A 22188-nucleotide genomic window follows, 5' to 3' on the forward strand; every position below is an offset into this window, starting at 1 on the left:
GAAGCATTGTAGTTGAAGAAGTTTATGCACAAATTGTTTGGAAATAAGTATCAAAATCATAAGAGATGTGATAGTTGTGATAGTTTGATTTGTGGGAGGAACTCAAAGGTCAAATTTAAACTTGTATTCAATACCCTTCCAGTTTTGTCAAATTTGTCAAAATGTCAAATTCAACGCCGTTTTATCTGCTTAGCGACAATTAGGATAAACCAACAATTCCCCATATAAATTGTTCAAACCCAAAATTGAATTTGACCTTGGAGTTCTTCTTTAGGCTGTGTTAGCCTGGAAGTATTTACTCTGACCTTGCCAATTAATGATGACCATTCCAGAAGCATTGTAGTTAAAGAAGTTCTTGCACAAATTGTTTGCAAATAAGTGTCAAAATCATCAGAGATGTGATAGTTGTGACAGTTTTGATTTATGGAACAACCTTTATACAGTTTAAAGAGGAAATCAAAGGTCAAATTTAAATTTGTATTCAATATCCTTCCAGTTTTGTCAAATTTGTTAAAATGTCAAATTCAACGCCGTTTTAATTGCTTAGCGACAATTAGGATAAACCAACAATTCCCCATATAAATTGTTCAAACCCAAAATTGAATTTGACCTTGGAGTTCTTCTTTAAGCTTTGTTAGCCTGGAAGTATTTATTCTGACCTTGCCAATTAATGTTGACCATCCCAGAAGCATTGTAGTTAAAGAAGTTCTTGCACAAATTGTTTGCAAATAAGTATCAAAATCATAAGAGATGTGATAGTTTGATTTGTGGGAGGAACTCAAAGGTCAAATTTAAACTTGTATTCAATACCCTTCCAGTTTTGTCAAATTTGTTAAAATGTCAAATTCAACGCCGTTTTATCTGCTTAGCGACAATTAGGATAAACCAACAATTCCCCATATAAATTGTTCAAACCCAAAATTGAATTTGACCTTGGAGTTCTTCTTTAAGCTTTGTTAGCCTGGAAGTATTTATTCTGACCTTGCCAATTAATGTTGACCATCCCAGAAGCATTGTAGTTAAAGAAGTTCTTGCACAAATTGTTTGCAAATAAGTATCAAAATCATAAGAGATGTGATAGTTTGATTTGTGGGAGGAACTCAAAGGTCAAATTTAAACTTGTATTCAATACCCTTCCAGTTTTGTCAAATTTGTTAAAATGTCAAATTCAACGCCGTTTTATCTGCTTAGCGACAATTAGGATAAACCAACAATTCCCCATATAAATTGTTCAAACCCAAAATTGAATTTGACCTTGGAGTTCTTCTTTAAGCTTTGTTAGCCTGGAAGTATTTATTCTGACCTTGCCAATTAATGTTGACCATCCCAGAAGCATTGTAGTTAAAGAAGTTCTTGCACAAATTGTTTGCAAATAAGTATCAAAATCATAAGAGATGTGATAGTTTGATTTGTGGGAGGAACTCAAAGGTCAAATTTAAACTTGTATTCAATACCCTTCCAGTTTTGTCAAATTTGTTAAAATGTCAAATTCAACGCCGTTTTATCTGCTTAGCGACAATTAGGATAAACCAACAATTCCCCATATAAATTGTTCAAACCCAAAATTGAATTTGACCTTGGAGTTCTTCTTTAGGCTGTGTTAGCCTGGAAGTATTTACTCTGATCTTGCCAATTAATGATGACCATTCCAGAAGCATTGTAGTTAAAGAAGTTCTTGCACAAATTGTTTGCAAATAAGTGTCAAAATCATCAGAGATGTGATAGTTGTGATAGTTTTGATTTATGGAACAAACTTACAGTTTAAGCTGTGTTAGCCTGAAAGTATTTATTCTGACCTTGCCAATTAGAGTATTTTTGTAGATTTTTTGTAATTTTTTAAACTCACTGAAACTGTTGATTGATTATGAAACATATTGAACACCCCATTTTGCACATGTGATGTTTTGGATTGTTAATGTTATTACCATTGTTAAATTTTAATAAAAAGTGTTTATCTTGAAGTTCATGTTGTAGTCGCCAAGTCTCAGTATTTATGATGTGTCCATTTATTACAGCCCTAAACTCCATGAAAGAACACTTTGCTAGTATTTAACCCAAGCATTGTGTATATTATTACCAGTTTTAAAGGTAAACAGTTTACATTAAATATCGGTAAAATCTTTACTTCAAAATTAAGTAATTATTTTACATGTGTGGGTTTATACCCAGCAAATCAGTAAAAAAAAAAACTACCCAATATTGATTTTAAGTTTTACACAACTATTTACATTGTAAAGCGGTAAAGTCTTTACTTCAAAATTAAGTAATATTTTACATGAGTGGGTTTACCCAACAATTCAGTAAATAAAACTACCCAATATTTGTGTAAACTTTTACACAGCTATTAAGCAAGATATTACCCAACGCCTGTTGGGTAAAGTTTTACCTAATAGTTATGGTGTTCGCCCACTACATCTAAAACAGGTAATATTTTACACAAGTTGTGTAATTTTTTCTCTGTGTGCAAAGTCGTGGAAAATTACTTATTTTTCGAAATCGATGGCACTTCAGAGGGTGCTGTTTCTCACAATGTTTTTATACCATCAACCTCTCCCCATTACTCGTCACCGAGTAAGGTTTTATGATATAATTATTTTGAGTAATTACCAATAGTGTCCACTGCCTTTAAACTGATCGCTCTTGAGTGATAACGCCTTTTTTTGTTGATACTGTGGAAAATAAATGAACCATGAACCTTGAACACCGAATTTCATCACTTGTGCGATCTCATGTGTTTTAATTTAAATCTCATGTGACGATCAGAAGTTACACTTTTTCCATCATGTCGATAGTCATAACGAATTCATCGTTGGACCTCTCGAATTCATCGACGGCGATGCAGTGCTGTGACAGAAGTAAAGATAACGTCACTTTAAATTCAACAGAACAACTATATCATTAGTTTCTAAACAACAAACAACACCACCACAACCACCGATCACAACAGCAACAGCAGCAGCAACAACAACAACAACAACAACAAACAACAACAGAGCCAGACATTGTTTTCAGAGTAATATGATTGTCTAACCTTGTCATCGTTTAGAAACTCGGTCAATCGATCGTAGATATTCTGGAAGCTCGGTCTCTTAGAAGGAACGTCACGCCAGCAGTCTAGCATCAATTCATACCTTCAAATAATAATGCAGAAAAGATGTTGTATTTGGAGACTTTGAAACGCTAGGTGGCAGCAGACATAACGGATGACGTGTTTGAATCAAAGGGGGAACTGTCGTCGTGATCGTAGCAGAAATGTAGCATATAGAAATCATGAACTCTCACACACTTACTGTGAACACTGGTCGTATAAGCGTCCAACTTTCAGGGATACTGAGAGAAAATGTAGCTTAAAATTGTTCTGCTAAGCACACTGTATGTAAGTATGATACCAGTGACAGATTAATTGTGTAATATGACATACTAATTTAGCTGATACCCTTGTTGGTTTGTGTGTTTATAATAATATTTTGTTGTGTTAAGCTATTTTGTGCCTAAGCAGCAGTTCTATGAAATCAGGCACAACTCTAAAAGGCCTGTCCGAACGTGCAGTAAACATGTACAAGTTTATAATTCCAAGATTGTACAACAGTCCCACGGGCCCGGTTTGACAATTGAGACAGCCCCCCCCCCCCCCCCTCTTTTCTGCAATCTCGGCGATGACTGCGGCTTTTGACTGCAGTAGCTGAACACGTACAAATCTGGCCGTAGCCACTTGTGAAGCCGTAAAATTAATTTTGTTTGTAACAAGAATTGTATAGTTCATCAAAAATTAATTTGTACAAAATATTTACTTATCTGTTTAATAACATCAATATTAATTTTGGTGATTGCTTACATTTCATACATGCAGCCATTTGGTATCGGCATTCGATATCCTCTCTTAATTTTACGTAGCACCTTCTTGGCACCCATCAGTGGGTATGGTCTGGCACCTGTCATGATTAATTAACAAAACGTTACGAAGGAGTCAAGGGGTTGATCAAGTGTAAAGACACTGCAGCCGATTCCACGAAACGCTATGATAAATCCTATCTTGAGTTAAAGGAACACGTTGCCTTGGATCGGTCGAGTTGGTCTTTGAAAAGCGTTCTGTAACTGATTGTTATAAAATGCATATGATTAGACAGATATTTTAAAAGTAGAATATAATGATCCACACAAGTACCACTCGAAATTGTGTGGTTTTCCTCTTACCTATTCGACAAACATGGTCGGCCATTTATGGGAGTAAAATTTTTGACTCCCATAAATGGCCGACCGTGTTAGTTCGCAAAGTAAAAGGAAAACCACGCCATTTAAAGGCAAATATGTGTGGATCATTGTATTCTACTTTTAAATTAGCTTTCCAACCATATGCATTTTATAACAAACGGTTATAAACGCTTTTTATAGACCAACTCGTCCGATCCAAGGCAACGTGTTCCTTTAAGCCCGTCCTTAATCTTAAGGATTGAATGTTACAGTGCAACGATTGGCCACGTCCTAAGTAATAAGAATAATCCTAAGTTAGGAAGAGTTTGGCGAAATCGACGGCTGGATATTGTCAAAGACCAGTATTCTTACTTGATGTATCCCAACATTATGCATAAAATAACAAACCTGTGCAAATTTGGACTCATCAATTATTGTCATCGAAGTTTCAAGAGAATAAAATGACAGAAAAACTCACTTGCTGCACAAAATGTGTGTGCTTTCCGATGCCTTTATATAAAAAGGCTTCATGCCTGAAGTCTTTTCAAACATACCTAACGTGGTAATTTCCCATAGAAGGATCCCAAAAGACCATACGTCACTCTCTGTTGTGTATACGTCATCAAGAATGGATTCCAAAGCCATCCAACGCATTGGGAGCGGTCCCTGTAATAACATTACATTTTGATGTGGGTAAATATGTTTGTCAATGGTAGATGTGTGTATTTACCTTTTCGCAAAAACCCATTGTGCAAGCGCTAACTGTTTAAAGATGTGCATGCTGGTCTAGCTAGCGATCAAACGTGATCGCTAGCTAGACCAGAATGCACCTCCTTCCTCGCCTAATGCGCGCGTATCGAGTATTTGACCGTGTCCGAAACGACGACTTCGGCTACAGCTACGTCTAGATCAGCGCGTCTACCAGTGTTGAAGAATAGCAGACGCGCGCGATCTAGCCGTAGCTGTAGCCGAAGTCGCCGTTTCGGACACGGCCTTATTATTTTTACGAAAAGGTATATGTTACCTTGCGCATTAGCGAGTGCCTAACAAGTACGAGTAAAGTGAGCCCTCTTGTGACCGAGACAGGAGTAACTTCTGTGTCAGTAGGCAGCATTTAGGCATTCTCGGTGTCTGGTTGGTATGACACTGCTCTAGAATGACATAGAACGTTGGTTCGAATCCCACGCGTGTAATATGCCTGTGATTTTTTGTTCGCAAAAACTCGAACAGGTATCGAGTATACATAGCAATTACATTGTTGGTGTATCAGTAAACCAAAATTAACATTCTTTATCCTATGCAAATTAAACATCTATCAAGGGACTTTATTTTGGTTGAATAAAAGTTTATGAAACATTAATTAAGCAGTTTTAACAGGTGAAATATTTGTAACCTTTTGCCTTTTTGAAATTCTATTTCACTTCAAGTAAAGGTAAAACACACAAAATAGAGACCTGTGACTGACGCTGGTATACCCGAATATTCATGACGTCACGGGCCAGTCCGAAGTCGGATACTTTGCATTCCATGTCGTCTCCAACCAGTACATTACGGGCAGCCAAGTCGCGATGGATACACTGCAAGAATATACAAATAGTCATTGATCATTCAATACGATCAACATCAACACGTCACAACAACACGTCACACCCGACTCATAAACAACACTACGTCACACGCCCGACTCATAACATCAACAACAACAACACGTCACACGCTTTACAATTCTTGGAATTTGTATAGGGTCTTTTATAGCCGTTCCAAGTGGCTGTTTTTGTATTGATGTTAACTGTTTAGCTTATGTCCACCTCTCGTTTTAGTATAACTTGTTGATTGTATTTTTTATCAGCTTTTTGTTTACTGATTCTGTCGTATTTAATCATGTTTTGTTTTGTTTTGTTCTACCGTTCCATTGCCATAGTTACCTAATATAGTTGACTTCTGTTTTCTTTCGCATGCATTTGTATTTTATGTTTTCCTTTTTTTAATATATTCCTTGTAAATATTTTGATATGTAAAAAATTTCTTAGTTCGGCCTCTGGCTGCGATGACGTTTTTATCAATACAAAAACAATTTAATTCCAATTCACGCCCGTTTCAACAACATTAACAACAACAGCACGTCACACGCATACTACCACCGAGGTAGTAGTTAAAACGCAGGACAGTTCTTTTCTGAACTATGGGAAGTCTCAACAATTCTGAAAATGTTTTACTACGCGGTAGGCTAGTAGAATTAAGCAAGACAAGTTTTCAAAAGAACACAATCTACCCAGGAACATACTGTACAGGGACAGCAATCTTTAAGACAGGCACTGATGGACTAACCAGCTGTATTTCCCTAACCCCAATGCTAAATTGGGTGCCAATGTGTGCAATTCAACTTTGAGGTGATATATATGCCCCCATTGTACAGGATAAACTGAAATTGGCAGATTAAAGCAATCGCACAACATCGGTAAACAGAATGGTGCAAAGGCCCACACTTCGTGTATCACAACTTATATATAAAATAACAAACCTGTGAAAATTTAGGCTCAATCGGTCATCGGAGTCGTGAATAAAATAACGGAAAAACCCACCCTTGTTTCCGCACGTTTCGCCGTGTCATGACATGTGTTTACAATAAATCCGTTATTCTCGATATCGAGAATTGATAATTTTGTTTAATGTTTTCTCAAAAAGTAAAGCATTTCATGGAATAATATTTCAAGGGAAGTCTTTCACCATTACCTTCTGTAAACCCTGTAGGTTATATGTGAATCTGTAAACTTGAATTTGTTTTCTGTTCAGAAAGTGTCCAATGGCTTTAAAAAACAACTGGTCGTTGACAGCTCTCCCCTCATAGTGACTTGTTCCAGGGTTTAAAATAATACTAAACGAAAGCAGGTTGCCTTGAACCAAAGGGGAAACATCAGGCCTTCTAAAGAATAGTTTAGTGGCGTCACATTGAGTTTCCTAGTTTCTTTTTCGTCCTTCTCTAATCTTTTTTTATTATTTGTTCAAGTATAACCTCTAACAAATAATTAAAGGCAGTGTACACTATTGGTAATAACTCAAAATAATTATTAGCATAAAAAGTAATGGGGAGAGGCTGATGGTATAAAACATCGTGAGAAACGGCTCCCTCTGAAGTGCCGCAGTTTTCGAGAAAGAAGTTTTTTTCCACGAATTTGATTTCGAGACCTCAGATGTAGAACTTGAGGTCTCGAAATCAACCATCTAAACGAACATAACTTTGTGTGACAAGGGTGTTTTTTTTTCTTTCATTATTATCTCGCAACTTCGATGACCGATTGAGCTCAAATTTTCACAGGTTTGTTATTGTATGCATATATGTTGAGATACACCAACTGTTAAGGCTAGTCTTTGACAATTACCAATAGTGTCCACTGTCTATAAGGGCGATTGTTTTCTTGTCGTTTTACCTATTTGAAACTTGTATATCTTTATCTCTTCGTAGTTTGACTGCAATTCAGTCTTTGGCTGCGTTGGTCTTTGTTTTAATAAACTATGAATTAAATCAAATCAGAGTTTCTTGTTACCTTTTGTGAAGCAAGGAATGCCATTCCACACGCCACATCTCTAGCAAACCTAATCAACGTCTTGGAGAGAGAGTTTTCCATTAAGTTGCAGTATTGCCTTTCGGTATCTTCAGATCTCAGGTCAATCAGGACCATCTTTAGGTCACCCTTGGCTAAGTATTCAACAATGACATAAATTGGGTCTGGAAATAAAAAAAATGAAATACCTTTTAAACCAGATTTGTTTTAATGGATTTGTTGTCGATTATACATAATAGCTAAGCCATTTTTGTGTTAAATTTAATTGTTGTGTGTTACAAGTTACCTCAGATTATCGAGACAGTTGCTTGCCACAAAATTAGGGGTAAGCTTTTGCTTCAAATACGGTGAACACCCATCACAATTCTGAATGGATTGTGAATTAAACAATTCGAATGATCTCGAAGCAATGACGTCATGTTTAGATTAATGTTTGAAGACTTTTAGGGACGCTAGGTGGCAGCGGACTTACCTGGTAGTATTATTGTATGTAGGGTGCGTTCGATTAGCTTCCCCGGGTCGACCCCGATCTGCCCCCGGTATGTTCAAATAGCTTTGAAGTCATTCCAGGGGCTCACCCGGGTCAGCCCCAAGTGCCCTGCTTGTGGAACGGGCCACCTGGGGCTGGCTAGAGGTGCATGACGTCACCACGAGAGGCTGAGTTGTCAGGGGCACCGCGGGGAAGCTAAGCGAACGCAACCATATACTTTTTTTGCGAATACCCATTGCGCAAGCGCTAACTGTTGAATGAGGTGCATGCTGGTCTACCTAACTTAATCGCGAGGTAGACCAGCATGCACCTCATTCCACGCCTAATGCGTGCATACCGAGTATTTGCGAAAGGTCTATGAGGCCGAGCCGAAACGGAGACTTCGGCTGTAGCTAAGGCTAGATCGCTCGCGTCAAAACCGGCAGACGCACTGATCTAGCCGAAGCTGTAGCCGAAGTCGCCGTTTCGAACGCGGCCTTTTACTCACCTTTGTCAATGCAGTAGCCCAATAATCCGACCACGTTGGGATGGTATGGTATTTTTTTCATCAACTCCAGTTCTTGTAGCAGCTCAGTCCTTGCAAAGCGATCAGCGCCCTCTGTTGAAACAAAGCAGGCATGGTAACAATAGTTTTGTTTTGGTAAGTCCAAGACTTAATGGTTAAAACAATGAAACATTTCAGTTTTTCCACATTGACTTCACTCACCAATACAGCTAAAACATTCTCAGGTAAGCTGTTTTATGTATGTTGGTTCACATCAAGTGCTTTATTGTTTGTCTTGGCGTAACTACCACAGACTTTCTGGTTTTTCTGGTTACTACCCATTTCAACGTCTCCTCAATACTGTTTTTTTTTTTTTTTTTTTAGATTATCCGTTGGAATGGAAAAAATGTCTTGAAATAAAAGGAAACAAATAAAACGAAATGATATTGGTATTTGACAATTACCAATGTTATACAATTCCTCTAAGCCAAAGTAAAGGCCAATCACCTTTGAGAGTCTTGACCGCTACTTTCGTTCTTGACGTAGATTGCTCGATCCCAGTCGCTGTGCCGAGTAGAACCTTCCCAAACGCTCCACTACCGAGGTCCCCCTCAATGGTCAACCGGTTTCTTGGGAATGAAAGATCGGGACCGAGGTTGTCATATCTACTCTCCTTCTTCTTCTTTTTCTTTGTTGCTGCCATCGAAGCCTTAACCTCTGGAGTTACGTCATAGACGCCCTCTACTGTCATATCACTCAATAGAATATCTGCATCATAACATAAATACAAATAATAACAATGAAATATGGTTGAAAATTCACTTCTTAAATACAAAATAGAAAACTTGACCAACAATAAGACCATAGTAACAATGTTATAACCGCTCCCATTATTCAAAAACAATACGGTTCTTACTGGCAATTAATTATACGATCTAAACGTGAATAATATAAAGAAGATTGGGCAGCAATCTTTGAACCATCTTGGGAAAAGAAGCCGTTTTCTAATTGATGACTTCAATGTCAGGACAGGGTCAAGAAAGAGGTAATTTTCTTATTGAAATAATATTATAAGGTTTCAGGGATGACAGCTTTGTGATGCATCTTGAGGCACACGCAACAGGGGTGTTATTTTTTGTTTCTGTTTTTTTTCTTTTCTTCTATCATTATTCTTTTGCTACTTCGATGGCCAAACAAGTCCAATTGTTTACAGCTTTGTTATTTAACAGTTGTTGGGATGTACCAAGTGAGAAAACTGGTCTTTGTCAGTGTAGCCAAACGTTTCCAGTGCCTTAATCAGAGCCTCAACTATCTTTCAATGCGAATTGTCATTTTCCCGAGAGGCAAGCGCTAATTCCGTCCCAAACAACACGATCATGTTGGAGCATAACAAAAGAGGGCGTTATCCAATCAGAGTGGCTGTTACGGCAGCCTTCGGTAAAAATTTCACTATACTTCATTTTTGGTGATAAAAAGTGAAGAGACTGAGTAATTTATATAAAACAAAGACCAAAATGAAGGCAACATTCTCTTGAACATTTCTGCAAAAACAGGGGCTTGAACCAGATTGTCCCACATGTTCAATCAAACTTTGACATGAAGAGTGTTCAAGTCAACCAAAGCGGTTGTCACAGCAGGTTCAAACAAATACAAAATTATTAATTGTCTCTAAGATTTGTGAGTGTTTGTCTCCGTGTGTGTACTAGCCAGCTAGCTGTCACTTCGCTACACGTGGATGAATTATATACGTTCTTGTGAAAAAGATCATGAACATTTTTCTTGCTGCTTTGTCTTCGTCTTAGAAGTGTTTTCTTCTTCTTACTGCATTTAGTTTAGCAATTACATTTGAATTTTTTGATTGTATCTTTCTTTATAATTTTGCTTGTAATTAATATGGCCATTAATTTGAAAACCAATCTGTGACCCTTTCATACAAAATAATAACAACTCTTACCACGTTGTTGGTTTCCTTCTTGTTTCTTAACATGTTCCTCTTGTTTATGCAGTTTGGGTCGCACTGCTCGGCTAGGTACTAAATACCCACTGAAATGAAATAATATGGAAACACATAATAATAAAAACAGGCTTAGCCCAATCATTCTTGCAAAGAAGAAAACTGCTAATATTTCACTTTCATTTTATTCATAATATATCGATTTTGCATTCAGTTGTAACCGCCAGTTTCACTTTCTTGCATGATCATGTATTTTTTACACATGACCCTATACATCCAGTGCCCACAAGTTCGTGCGAAATATATTGAAGGGACCTTTGTATGACACAAAACACAATTTCCACAGATTTACATTAAAGACAGTGGACACTATTAGTAATTGTTAAAGATCAGTCGTCTCACTTGGTGTATCTCAACATATGCATAACATAACAAACCTGTAAATTTGAGCTCAATTGGTCTTCGGAGTTGCGAGATAATAATGAAAGAAATAACACCCTTGTCACACGAAGTTGTGTGCTTTCAGATGCTAGATTTCGAGACCTCAAATAATTCTAAACTTGAGGTCTCGAAAAATCAACCATCTAAACGCACAAAACTTCGTGTGACAAGGGTGTTTTTTCTTTCATTATTATCTTGCAACTTCGACGACTGATTGAGCTCAAATTTTCACAGGTTTGTTATTTTATGCTTATGTTGAGATACACCAACTGTGAAGGCTCGTCTTTGACAATTACCAATAGTGTCCACTGCCTTAAAGCAAAGAGCAATTTGCCAACCAAAATAAGGTTGTCAGCCAAAATACTTGGTAACATGTACAATCTGTTTTCTTCTTAGAGCAACTCGCTAAGAAATATTATGGCCCTGGTCTTTGGCCGAGCAGTAAAATGAACGAGTCGAACTGAGTCACCCTACTTTTATTCCAAATCATAAATACCACCTTCCTACAAAAACATCCATAAACAAACGAGTTTAGAACAAGTCTGATAGTTTAGTTTAGCCGCAGCTCGCCGCGACTCCTGCTCTTCGTTGAAGTATTTTTATTCATCATGTTGCTCATCGCTTTAAATTGTGCACTACAACTTTAACCTAATGCACGAAAGTTTTGAAATTGCGCGAGACAAATAAGCGACATCCATAGAATTTGTTCCTTGAAGTTAGCGCCCCCAAGTGCATTAATTATTTTAACTCATTTTCATCAGGCCATGTTAACCCCCTGTTTATAGACGAATTTGGCCATTCAATTTCGTTTTGAGTCGAGTCAAATTCCTTAGCACTCTGTTCAAGTTAGCGTATCGTCATTCTTTTTCGTGACACACACGTCTCAGCAGCGTCTGCGAATTTGAATGCTGCTTTGATGAATTGTGAAATTGAATGATTATTTTGTGAAACCGAATGACGCAACATTACCTTTGACTAATCATAAAACAAAATCGAATGACCCTTTTCAGTAGCATTCGATTTCGCGCGAAATAGAATAGCTTCGTGGTTAAATTGGCTGCTTATTTTCCGAAACTAACCGAGAAAACCTATACTATACATTTATTTATATAAAACATTCCCGGGCCACCAAGTAAATGCTGAATCATCCACAAAGGGTAAATACTATTCTCGCTTTAAGTTACTTCTTTCTCTTTCACGTCCATTCATATGAAACTAAAAGTAATGCCACAAAATTATTAAGTTCACAACTAATTATTAAACATAATACTTATTTTGCTCGCACTTGTGTTTGCGTTGTGTTCGAAAAGACAAGATAGTCAAGGTTGGGCTTAGATTTCAATGCATGCATCCAAGGGACAAAATCCAAACTATAGTTTTAAAAATGCGCTGTTTTGAAAATGCGCTCCTACGAACTTACCCATCTTCAGCTGCAGCAGTCCCTTGGTTGTCATTTAAACTAGGTTGCGTTAAACGTAAACGTCTCCTCCGTAAACAGCAACAGACAACCATCGTAACGAACGGTGTAAGAACACATACGGCGAAGACCGCCCCAAACGCTCCAACTAAAACAACCTGGTTATCAACTTGGTTGAACAAAACAAACAGAGAATACTATTAAAGGCAGTAGACACTATTTGTAATTACTCAAAATAATAATTAGCATAAACCTTATGGTAACAAGCAATGGAGAGCTGTTGATAGTATACATTGTGGGAAACGGCTCCCTCTGAAGTAACGTAGTAATTTTCCACGAATTTGATTTCAAAACCTCAGAATTAGATAGTTAGCATTCGATATCAAATTGGGGAGGTAGTGCTTTCTGCTCTACCGGCCAGGCTTCGAATTGATGATACCCAAGCCTACATCCGTATGGACTGTAAAGGGGTTAACCCTGTTTCAGCCCTAGGAGTAGGTGGCAATGGCCTCTGGTAAAATTATTGTAGCCCACACCTTGAAGTGGCCTTCAGGCCTTGTGTGTCTGGCAACTTACATAAAAAAAATATATATATAAAAAATCTAAAAGCACACAACTTCGTGTGACAAGGTTGTTTTTTCTTTCATTATTATCTCGCAACAATGACGACCAATTGAGCTCAAATTTTCACAGGGTTGTAAAGGATATTTTATGCATAATTATGTTGAGATACACCAAGTGAGAATACTGGTCTTTTACAGTTACCAATATTGTACAGTGTCGTCAACCCCATTCATGTAGTTTCCACTTCAATGCGTATGGTTCACTTAGTTACCTGTTCATGTCTGTTGTGTTGTCATTTTAGCCATCGAGAAAGAATCTGCTGTCGAAGTTTATTATAACTCTATTTTATTTTTATCTTTTTTCCTTTTGAGATTCAAAAGTCGATGTCTCAACATTCGTATGGTCAATGCATGTTTGTTGTGCGTATTAAAATTACTAGCTAAATTCTTTGGATACTTTTAAACACAAAACACAATGTCCACATTCAGGTCTACATTAAACTTTCACCGTTTGAAGAAATATTACTTGCTGGGGTGCTGTAGTTTTTGAGAAATTAGTAAAAAAGGGTCACGAAAATAATTTTCCTTTCACGAGACGAACATTATTTCAGAATGTAAAACGTATTTTCGTAACATAGTTTTACTCATTTCTCAAAAACTATGTAAGCAGCTCAGCAACTAATATTTTAAGGTAAGCTTTCTACTATCATTATCTTCAAACTGTGTAAGTTTAATGTAAATCTGTGGACATTCTTTTTTTTTAGAGCGCCGGCACGTTAAACCGGAGGTCGTTGGTTCAAATCCCGCTCTAGTCAATTTTTCTTTGTTCAATCCTAAGACATTCTATTTTGTGTAACTAAAAGTACCCAAATCCTTTGAAACGTGGGAATTTCATAAGTTAAGATCTACTCTACTCCCTACCATAATAGAACTTGACTTGAGCGGTGACTTCAAATGGCTCAATGTTCATATAGCCACTGAAATGACACGTGACGTTAATCACTTCATCTTGATATTCATCCGCCCAGAGAGCTACATACAGGCTACTGCGCGTGTCACTCAATCCATCTTGACCGTTCCCCGGGGTCACAGCTGACGTCACATAAACCTCGTCCCCAATAACCTCATCCCCATTGATTGTCCATGTGATAGTTGAGGCACCATCTGTGATGTTGTAAACATTGCAGTTGAATAAGAGGATGCTTCTTGTAATTCGTACGCAGACGTGTCCAGGTTCAATGTTATCAACTTGGTGCCAGACATTGCATGGGTCTTGCAGCTCAACAGTAGGATATGGGACTGTGAACAAAACAAAATTAACATTATTTAAAGGCAGTGGACACTATTGGTAATTACTCAAAATAATTATCAGCATAAAACCTTTTCTTGATTGTGGGGAGAGGTTGATAGTATAAAACATTGTGAGAAACGGCTCCTTGTGAATAAACGAAGTTTTTTGAGAAAGAAGTAATTTTTCACGAATTTGATTTCGAGACCTCAAGATAGAATTTGAGGTCTCAAAATCAAGCATCTGAAAGCACACAACTTCGTGTGACAAGGGTGTTTTTTCTTTCATAGTTATCTCGCAACTCCGACGACCAATCGATTAAAAATTCACAGGTTTGTTATTTTATACATTTGTTGAGATACACCAAGTGAGAAGACTGGTCTTTGCCAATGACCAATAGTATCCAGTGTCTTAAAAAAAACTGGTTTTAGTTGATGTATTGATGTTTCTTTTAATTTTCGAAACACTTAAAAATCTGTCACGTGCAATTTGGCCCTTGTGCTGCGATTTGTGGTTAAAAAAATAAAAATAAAAATAAAAATACATTTTTTACATTCCGATTCGATAACAGATACAAAAATAAATCAAAATGGCTTCTCATGCCATCAGCTAAAGTAAACGAAAACTTTACCCGTCATTAATTTATGCATTTAACTTGAAAATTTGGAGCGGCTGTGTCCACGCAGGAAGAGGTATCCTTGTAGGAAAGTTCAATTTGCAAAGCATTTACGCTTCTCACATTTAAATTTCCGTGATGGCAAAAAAACTGGTATACTTTTACACAACCACACTAACTTCGAATTGAAATGTTTCTTCACATGGTTTGAAAGCTGCTGTCTTGACTTCATAACCAAAAGTTTGTAATGTCATACATTTAAGAGTGAAAAAGTAATTACAGTCTATCGTGTAAAGAGTGAAAACCACTTGTTTTGTCTGCCATGCCAGTCTTGCAAAGAGCCACATAAAGGAAAGGCGGCGAGAACTCTTTCTAGAGTGAAATATGGATTTTTTTTAACTCATTGAGAGTGAAGTTCGTTCCGATTTCACTCAAACAGCGTAAAACAGATTGATTTTCATTTTCAAAAGAGTGAAACTGACAACACTCGGACAAAAAAAGTGAATTTGTCACTCTTGTTCCCAAACAAACTTAAAACATACTTATGAAACATGTATTTACAAAAGCCGGCAGTAATAACTGTTGGATGTCATTGTACGCATAATAACTAGGAACACGTTGCCTTGGATCGGTCGAGTTGGTCTTTGAAAAGCGTCCTGTAACCGTTTGTTATAACATCGATATGGTTAGAAAGATATTGTAAAAGTAGAATACAATGATCTACAAAAATATGCCTCGAAATTGCGAGGTTTTCGTTTTACCTCGTCGACAAACACGGTCGGCCATTTATGGTAGTCAAAATTTTGACTCCCATAAATGGCCGACCGTGTTAGTTTGCGATGTAAAGTGAAAACCGTGCTATTTTGAGTGATACTTGTGTGGATCATTATATTCACCTTTTAAAGCTAAAAAATTCAAAACTAAACTCAAATATTAAAGACACTGGACACTATTGGTAAATTGTCAAAGACCAGTCTTCTCACTTGGTGTATCTCAACAAATGCATACAATAATAAGCCTGTAAAATTGTGAGCTCATTGGTCGTCGAAGTTGCGAGATAATAATGAAAGAAAAAACACCCTTCTCACACGAAGTTGTGTGCATTTAGATGCTTGATTTCGTGACCTCAAATTCTAAATCTGAGGTCTCGAAATCAAATTCGTGGAAAATGACTTCTTTCTCGTGAACTACATCACTTCAGAGGGAGCTGTTTCTCACAATGTTTTATACTATCAACCCCTCCCCATTACTCGTTACGTAGTAAGGTTTATACTAATAATTATTTTGACTACTTACCAATAGTGTCCACTGCCTTTAAAGGCAGTGGACACTTTTTGGTAATTACTCAAGATAATTATTAGCATAAAACTTTACTTGGTAATGAGTAATAGGGAGAAGTTGATGGTATATATAACTATTGTGAGAAACGGCTCCCTCTGAAGTGACATAAGTTTTTGTGAAAGAAGTATTTTTCCACGAATTTGATTGCGAGACCTCAAGTTTAGAATTTGAGGTCATGAAATCAACCAAAAGCACACAACTTCGTGTGCTAAGGGTGTTTTTTCTTTCAATATTATCTCGCAACTTCGACGACCGATTGAGCTCAAATTTTCACAGGTTTGTTATTTTATGTGTAATGTTGAGATACACCAAGTGAGAAGACTGGTCTTTGACAATTATTAATAGTGTCCACTGTCTTTAAGTAGTCATCGTAACGGTGAAAGGGGGGGGGGGGGGGTGTGCTACTCACCTACATGTAAATCTGTACTGCTTAAAAAAGTGTAGTGACCATTAAAAATAAGTCCATCACAAGTATACTTCCCTGCCGCAGATTCTTTTACTGAGTTGATAATCAAGTTGCTATTAACTGCAGTTCTATAGGGTGACTCTGTCTTGTTATAGTAAATAATAGTGTCTGCAGGTGTAGTCCATCTCACTGGAATCATGTTTAAACCCTTCATCACCGTGCAGATCAATGTCACGTTGGAGCCGACCAGCACAGTGATGGAGTTAGCTGACGTCTCGATTGTAGGTTGACCTATTTGATTTAAAGACAGTGGACACTATTGGTAATTGTCAAAGACCAGTCTTCTCACTTGGTGTATCTCATCATATCCACAAAATAACAAGCCTGTGAAAATTTGAGCTCGACTGGTCGTCGGAGTTGGGGGATCCTATGAAAGAACAAAACACCCTAGTCACACGAAGTTGTGTGCTTTTAGATGCTTGATTTCGAGACCTCAAATTCTAAACTTGAGGTCTCGAAATCAAATTCGTGGAAAATTACTTCTTTCTCAAAAACTATGTCACTTCAGAGAGAGCCGTTTCTCACAATGTTTTATACCATATCCCAATTACTCGTCACCAAGAAAGGTTTTGTGCTGATAATTATTTTGAGTAATTACCAATAGTGTCCACTGCCTTTAACAACAAATTAAAAATCTCTGGACACTATTTGTAATTACTTAAACATAATTTTGTTTGTAAAAACTTACTTGGTTACGCGCAATGGAGAGCTGTTGTTATTTAAACACAATGTGAGAAACAACTCCCTCTGAAGTAACATAGTTTTTGAAAAAGAGATAACTTATCATTGAAATAATTAAAGACTTCCAGCTGAAGCCTTTTAGGCATCTATGAAATTTACTCGAAGTAATGCCACAATTGTGTTATGTCTTTCATTATTCTCTTGCAAATTTGATGACCAATATTTATTGAGCCCAAATTTGCACAGGTCTGTTATTGTATGCAAATGTTGGGATAAACAGTGAACGATAAACTCCAAACGGGAAGTTATAAACATTTATTTCTCATTAAATTATGAAATTTCAGACAGAAAAAAAATATTCAAAGGATTGTTCTTTACTATCAACCTAGACCGTTTAAGTTTGATCGTAGACGAGTTTTTTTTTTCTCACCAGTTTTTTAATGTTACTCTAAAGGCAGTGGACACTGTTGGTAATTACTCGACAATTTTTTTTAGCATGAAACATTACTTTATATCAATATAAACCACAAGGGAAACTGGCTGGGTTAATTTTTGAAACGATTTTTGAGGTTGACAAAGAATTGATAACGAGTAGTGGGGACAGGTTGATAGTAAGAAACATTGTGAGAAACGGCTCCCTCTGAAGTGACTTTATTTTTTAGAAAGAGGTATGTTTCCATGAATTTGATTTCGAGACCTCAGATTTAGAATTTGAGGTCTCGAAATCAAGCATCGTAAAACACACAACTTCGTGTGACAAGGGTGTTTTTCTTTCATTATTATCTCGCGACTTCGACGACCAATTGAGCTGAAATTTTCACAGGTTTGCTATTGTATGCATATGTTGAGATACACTAAGTGAGAAGACTGGTCTTTGATAATTACCATTAGTGTCCAGTGTCTTTAAGTCACATGGAAGTACAGAAGTGTTTTGCAATGGTTCACATACATCTAAATAGGATGTAGCCAATTCGATGAATAAATTTGTACACTTACCCTGTGAAAACTGCATGGTGACCACGATGGTTATGATTTTAACGAGCAATTCATTCATCTTTTAGCCACCTGAAATAGTTTGTACAAAGAAATTTCAAGTCAAAAGTGTCCAGATAAGGTTAATTATATACTTACGGTGTGACTTGCACTTTATATTTGTATCGTAATAACACTGGATATGCATTTGTTTACTTTCTGTTTCGGAATTGTTTATCATGGAATTTTCTTTTTAAAGATTACTACGCAATAATGTAAGTCCTACTAGTGTTCATAGGTTTTGGAGGTACGTCGGCTGGTCGACAACGTCAGAGCCAATGAACAGCTCTCCCCGGGTAGCTCCACCCACAATTTACATACACGACGAACGTTGCACAAGGATCCTTTATTGTGATTCATAACAGCAGGGTGAATATTCATGCATCGGCCTCTGTGATGACGAAACACCTTGTAAGCTTACCTGCGCTATTCAAAGTCGAATGAATAGTCTTTATATTTTGCTTCATATCCCAGTGGAGGACTGTCTCCACTCACGTTGGCTGTTTTTGAACTCTTTGTTTCACTCGGTATGTCACAACACCGTCTATTCATTCGCCTTTGAATAGCGCAGGTAAGCTTACAAGGTGTTTCGTCATCACAGAGGCCGATACATGAATATTCACCCTGCTGTAATGAATCAGAATAAAGGAAACTTGAGCAACATTCGTCTTGTATGTAAATTATGGGTGGAGCTACCCAGGGAGAGCTGTTCATTGGCTTTGACGTGGTCGACCGTCCAACGTACCTCCAAAACCTATGAACACTAGTTTACAAATATTGACTGCTTCGAGTGCTATGGTTAAAACTATGACTCCCGAGGTGATCCCCGGAGCGTTTTATTTTCCCGAGGCGAAGCCGAGGGAAAAAAGAACGCTCCGGGGATCACCGAGGGAGTCATAGTTTAAATTATAACACCCCTTGCAAGTATTCTGCCTGCTCATTGGTTTAGAGCGCGTCACATGACATGTCTTAGTTTTGCTAGACGACGGCCGTGTGATAGTGCGTCGGTTTGCCATGCGCTAGTCCGAAGACTAGCACACGGCGCCGTGCGCTAGTCCGACAGACTAGCACACGGCGTGCAGTACCCAGACGTCCGTTGCGTGTACGAGGATGATAAATTAATAGTCTGTAACCATTTCGGATTGCACGACACTACATGCAGTAAAGTAAAAGTGTTTGCAATCTGTATTCGAGTCGTCCGTGGATTGTAGCATTCAGGTCTGTAACTTAATAATAATAGTACAGTATTTAGAAATGTTTGGGGTGTTATAAAACAAATATTGACTGCTTTTACTCGTGCAATGGTTAAAAACTATGACTCCCTCGGCGATCCCCGGAGCGTTCTATTTTCCCTCGGCTTCGCCTCGGGAAAATAGAACGCTCTGGGGATCACCTCGGGAGTCATAGTTTTAACCATAGCACTCGAAGCAGTCAATATTTGTATACCATTGCACGAGTAAAAGCAGCCAATATTTGTTTTATAACACCCCAAACATTTCTAAATACTGTACAGACTTTACAGACCTGAATGCTACAATCCACGGACAACGCAAATACAGATTGCAAAATTTTTTACTGTGCTCTGCATGTAGTGTCAAGTAACCCGAAATGGTTACAGACTATTAATTTATCATCCTCGTGCACGCAACGGACGTCTGGGTACTGCACGCCGTGTGCTAGTCTTTCGGACTAGCGCACGGCAAACCGATGCACTATCACACGGCCGTCGTCTAGCAAAACTAAGACATATCATGTGACGCGCTCTAAACCAATGAAAAGGCAGAATATTGGTAAGGGGTGTTATAATAAGTACTGCACGCACGTGTCCATGATGTCCAGACGATTGGGTGAACAAAGTGAATTTCCGAGCTCCCCCCCCCCCTCTCCACTTCTCCTACCGCACACCCACACCTAATTTTGAGTATAAAAATAATCACACAAAAAAGTATGACATTTATGTCCCATTGCCACTGTGCGGCTGATTTGCAATTATCAATTATGTTAAAAGCTCTGGACACGTTTGGTAATATTTCAAAAGCCCAGTAGTCTCACTTGGTGTATCACAACATAATGCATAAACGATTCAACTGTGAACATTTGAACTCAATTGGTCATCGAAGTTGCAAGAGAGAAATGAAAGAAAGAAAAACTTATTGCACAAACTTTGCGTGCTCTTATCAGTTGTCTATAGAAATGGCTTCAGGCATAAAGGATTTCATTATTTGAGTCACTGAGAAATTACCTCTTTCACAAAAACTACTTTTTTATTAATTTTGGTTTTTACCCATACACCGATGTGTGTTAGCACTGTATACTCAGTACTTTCCCGAGTCCTGTGAAAAAATATCACAGGCAAAAAATATCACAGGCATGTTACTCGGGTGGGATTCGAACCCACGACCCTTGCAATTCTAGAGCAGTGTCTTACCAACTAGACTACCGAGGTTGCCCGGCAGCTAGAGGCAGTTCGAATTATATGTATACAGTACTGAGTATACAGTGCTAACACACATCGGTGTATGGGTAAAAACCAAAATTAATATTCTTTATCCCCGATGCAAATTTAACATCTATTAAAAACTACTTTACTTCAGAGGGAGCCGTTTTCCCACAATGTTTTATACCACCACCAGCTCTCCACAGCTCTTTACCAAGTTTATTTTTTAGTAATGACCAATAGTGCCCAGTGCTTTTAAAATAGCTTGATTTTCATAATTTATAAACACAATAATCATGACGATGGAAAGCAATGCAGATCGAAAGCAGAGAGAGTTGTTTCCTTCAATGATTTTAATCTCGAGCAGTTTCACTATCGAAAAATGTCAAAGGGCATAACTGTTCATAACAGCGTATCTGTGCCCAATGTTTGTTCGTACTACTATTATACAAACATTGTAGATTATTTCAAATCAATTTGAACTAGAATCGAAACAAAATCTTATTTTGAAAAGCCTATTTCCCCGTTTCGTGTTTAGGTTTAGTCAGAAAATGATATTGTGCTTCATGGTTACGTTGATACGGAAGCTTAAAGTGCCATCCGCGTTGCCGAGTTTCTGAGATAATTATCTCTGAAAGACATGTTTCCCTAATAATAAGACGTCTTTCCGTGATACTTTATCTTGGAAAGACGTCTTTCCCTGATATCTTATCTTGGAAGACGTCTTTCCAAGATAAGATATCAGGGAAAAACGTCTTTCCAAGATAAGGTATCAGGGAAAGACGTCTTTCCAAGATAAGGTAGCAGGGAAATACGTCTTTCCAAGATAAGGTATCAGGGAAAGACGTCTTTCCAAGACAAGGTATCAGGGAAACACGTCTTTCCAAGATAAAATATCACGGAAAGACGTCTTATTATTAGGGAAACATGTCTTTCCGAGATAATAATCCCAGAAACTAGGCAACGCGGATGGTCACTTTAAGCTTCCGTATTACGATGAGTACTTACTCGTAAATAGCGCCCGTGAGCTTGCGTGTCATAATTATACCTTGCTCAATATAAGTTGAGATGAAGAAAACGCCCTCACTGGACCTCAGCTAAATCTTATCTTGAAAAGCCAAGTTCCCTGTTTCGTGTTTAGGTTTAATTAAAGACAGTGGACACTATTGGTAATTGTCAAGGACCAGTCTTCTCACTAATAGTATCTCAACATATGCATAAAAT

The 22188-nt window shown here is 37.7% G+C and overlaps 1 protein-coding gene across 3 annotated transcripts; it reads right to left on the reverse strand.

Moving 5' to 3' along the window:
* Positions 1-2719: 2719 nt before the first annotated feature.
* LOC139953958 (uncharacterized) lies at positions 2720-18989 on the reverse strand. Of its 3 annotated transcripts, none has more exons than XM_071953569.1 (14): positions 18949-18989; positions 18492-18560; positions 16758-17045; positions 14025-14402; positions 12544-12709; positions 10683-10771; positions 9236-9496; positions 8732-8842; positions 7737-7918; positions 5646-5768; positions 4746-4857; positions 3836-3932; positions 3032-3131; positions 2720-2844 (listed from the first exon to the last, which is right to left on the reverse strand). In XM_071953569.1, the coding sequence occupies exons 2-14, from the start codon at positions 18547-18549 to the stop codon at positions 2767-2769; spliced, it is 2043 nt and encodes a 680-aa protein (XP_071809670.1). In that variant the 5' UTR covers positions 18550-18560; positions 18949-18989; the 3' UTR covers positions 2720-2766. The 3 variants fall into 3 exon arrangements, with proteins under 3 accessions (XP_071809670.1, XP_071809671.1, XP_071809669.1); XM_071953570.1 differs by lacking the exon at positions 18949-18989 and adding an exon at positions 18754-18846; XM_071953568.1 differs by lacking the exon at positions 18949-18989 and having other exon boundaries at positions 18492-18608.
* Positions 18990-22188: the final 3199 nt, after the last annotated feature.

This window comes from Asterias amurensis, chromosome 22, assembly GCF_032118995.1.
Source record: "Asterias amurensis chromosome 22, ASM3211899v1".
Taxonomy (NCBI): Eukaryota; Metazoa; Echinodermata; class Asteroidea; order Forcipulatida; family Asteriidae; genus Asterias; species Asterias amurensis.

Bases quoted from the DNA above. Each gene is read 5' to 3' on its own strand.
- LOC139953958 (XM_071953569.1), bottom strand. From the start codon at position 18,549: ATGAATGAATTGCTCGTTAAAATCATAACCATCGTGGTCACCATGCAG. The intron at 9,497-10,682 runs GTAAGAGTTGTT...GTTATGATGCAG, and splicing joins AGAAGGAAACCAACAACGTG to ATATTCTATTGAGTGATATG. The intron at 5,769-7,736 runs GTAACAAGAAAC...ATATTCTTGCAG, and splicing joins CATTCCTTGCTTCACAAAAG to TGTATCCATCGCGACTTGGC.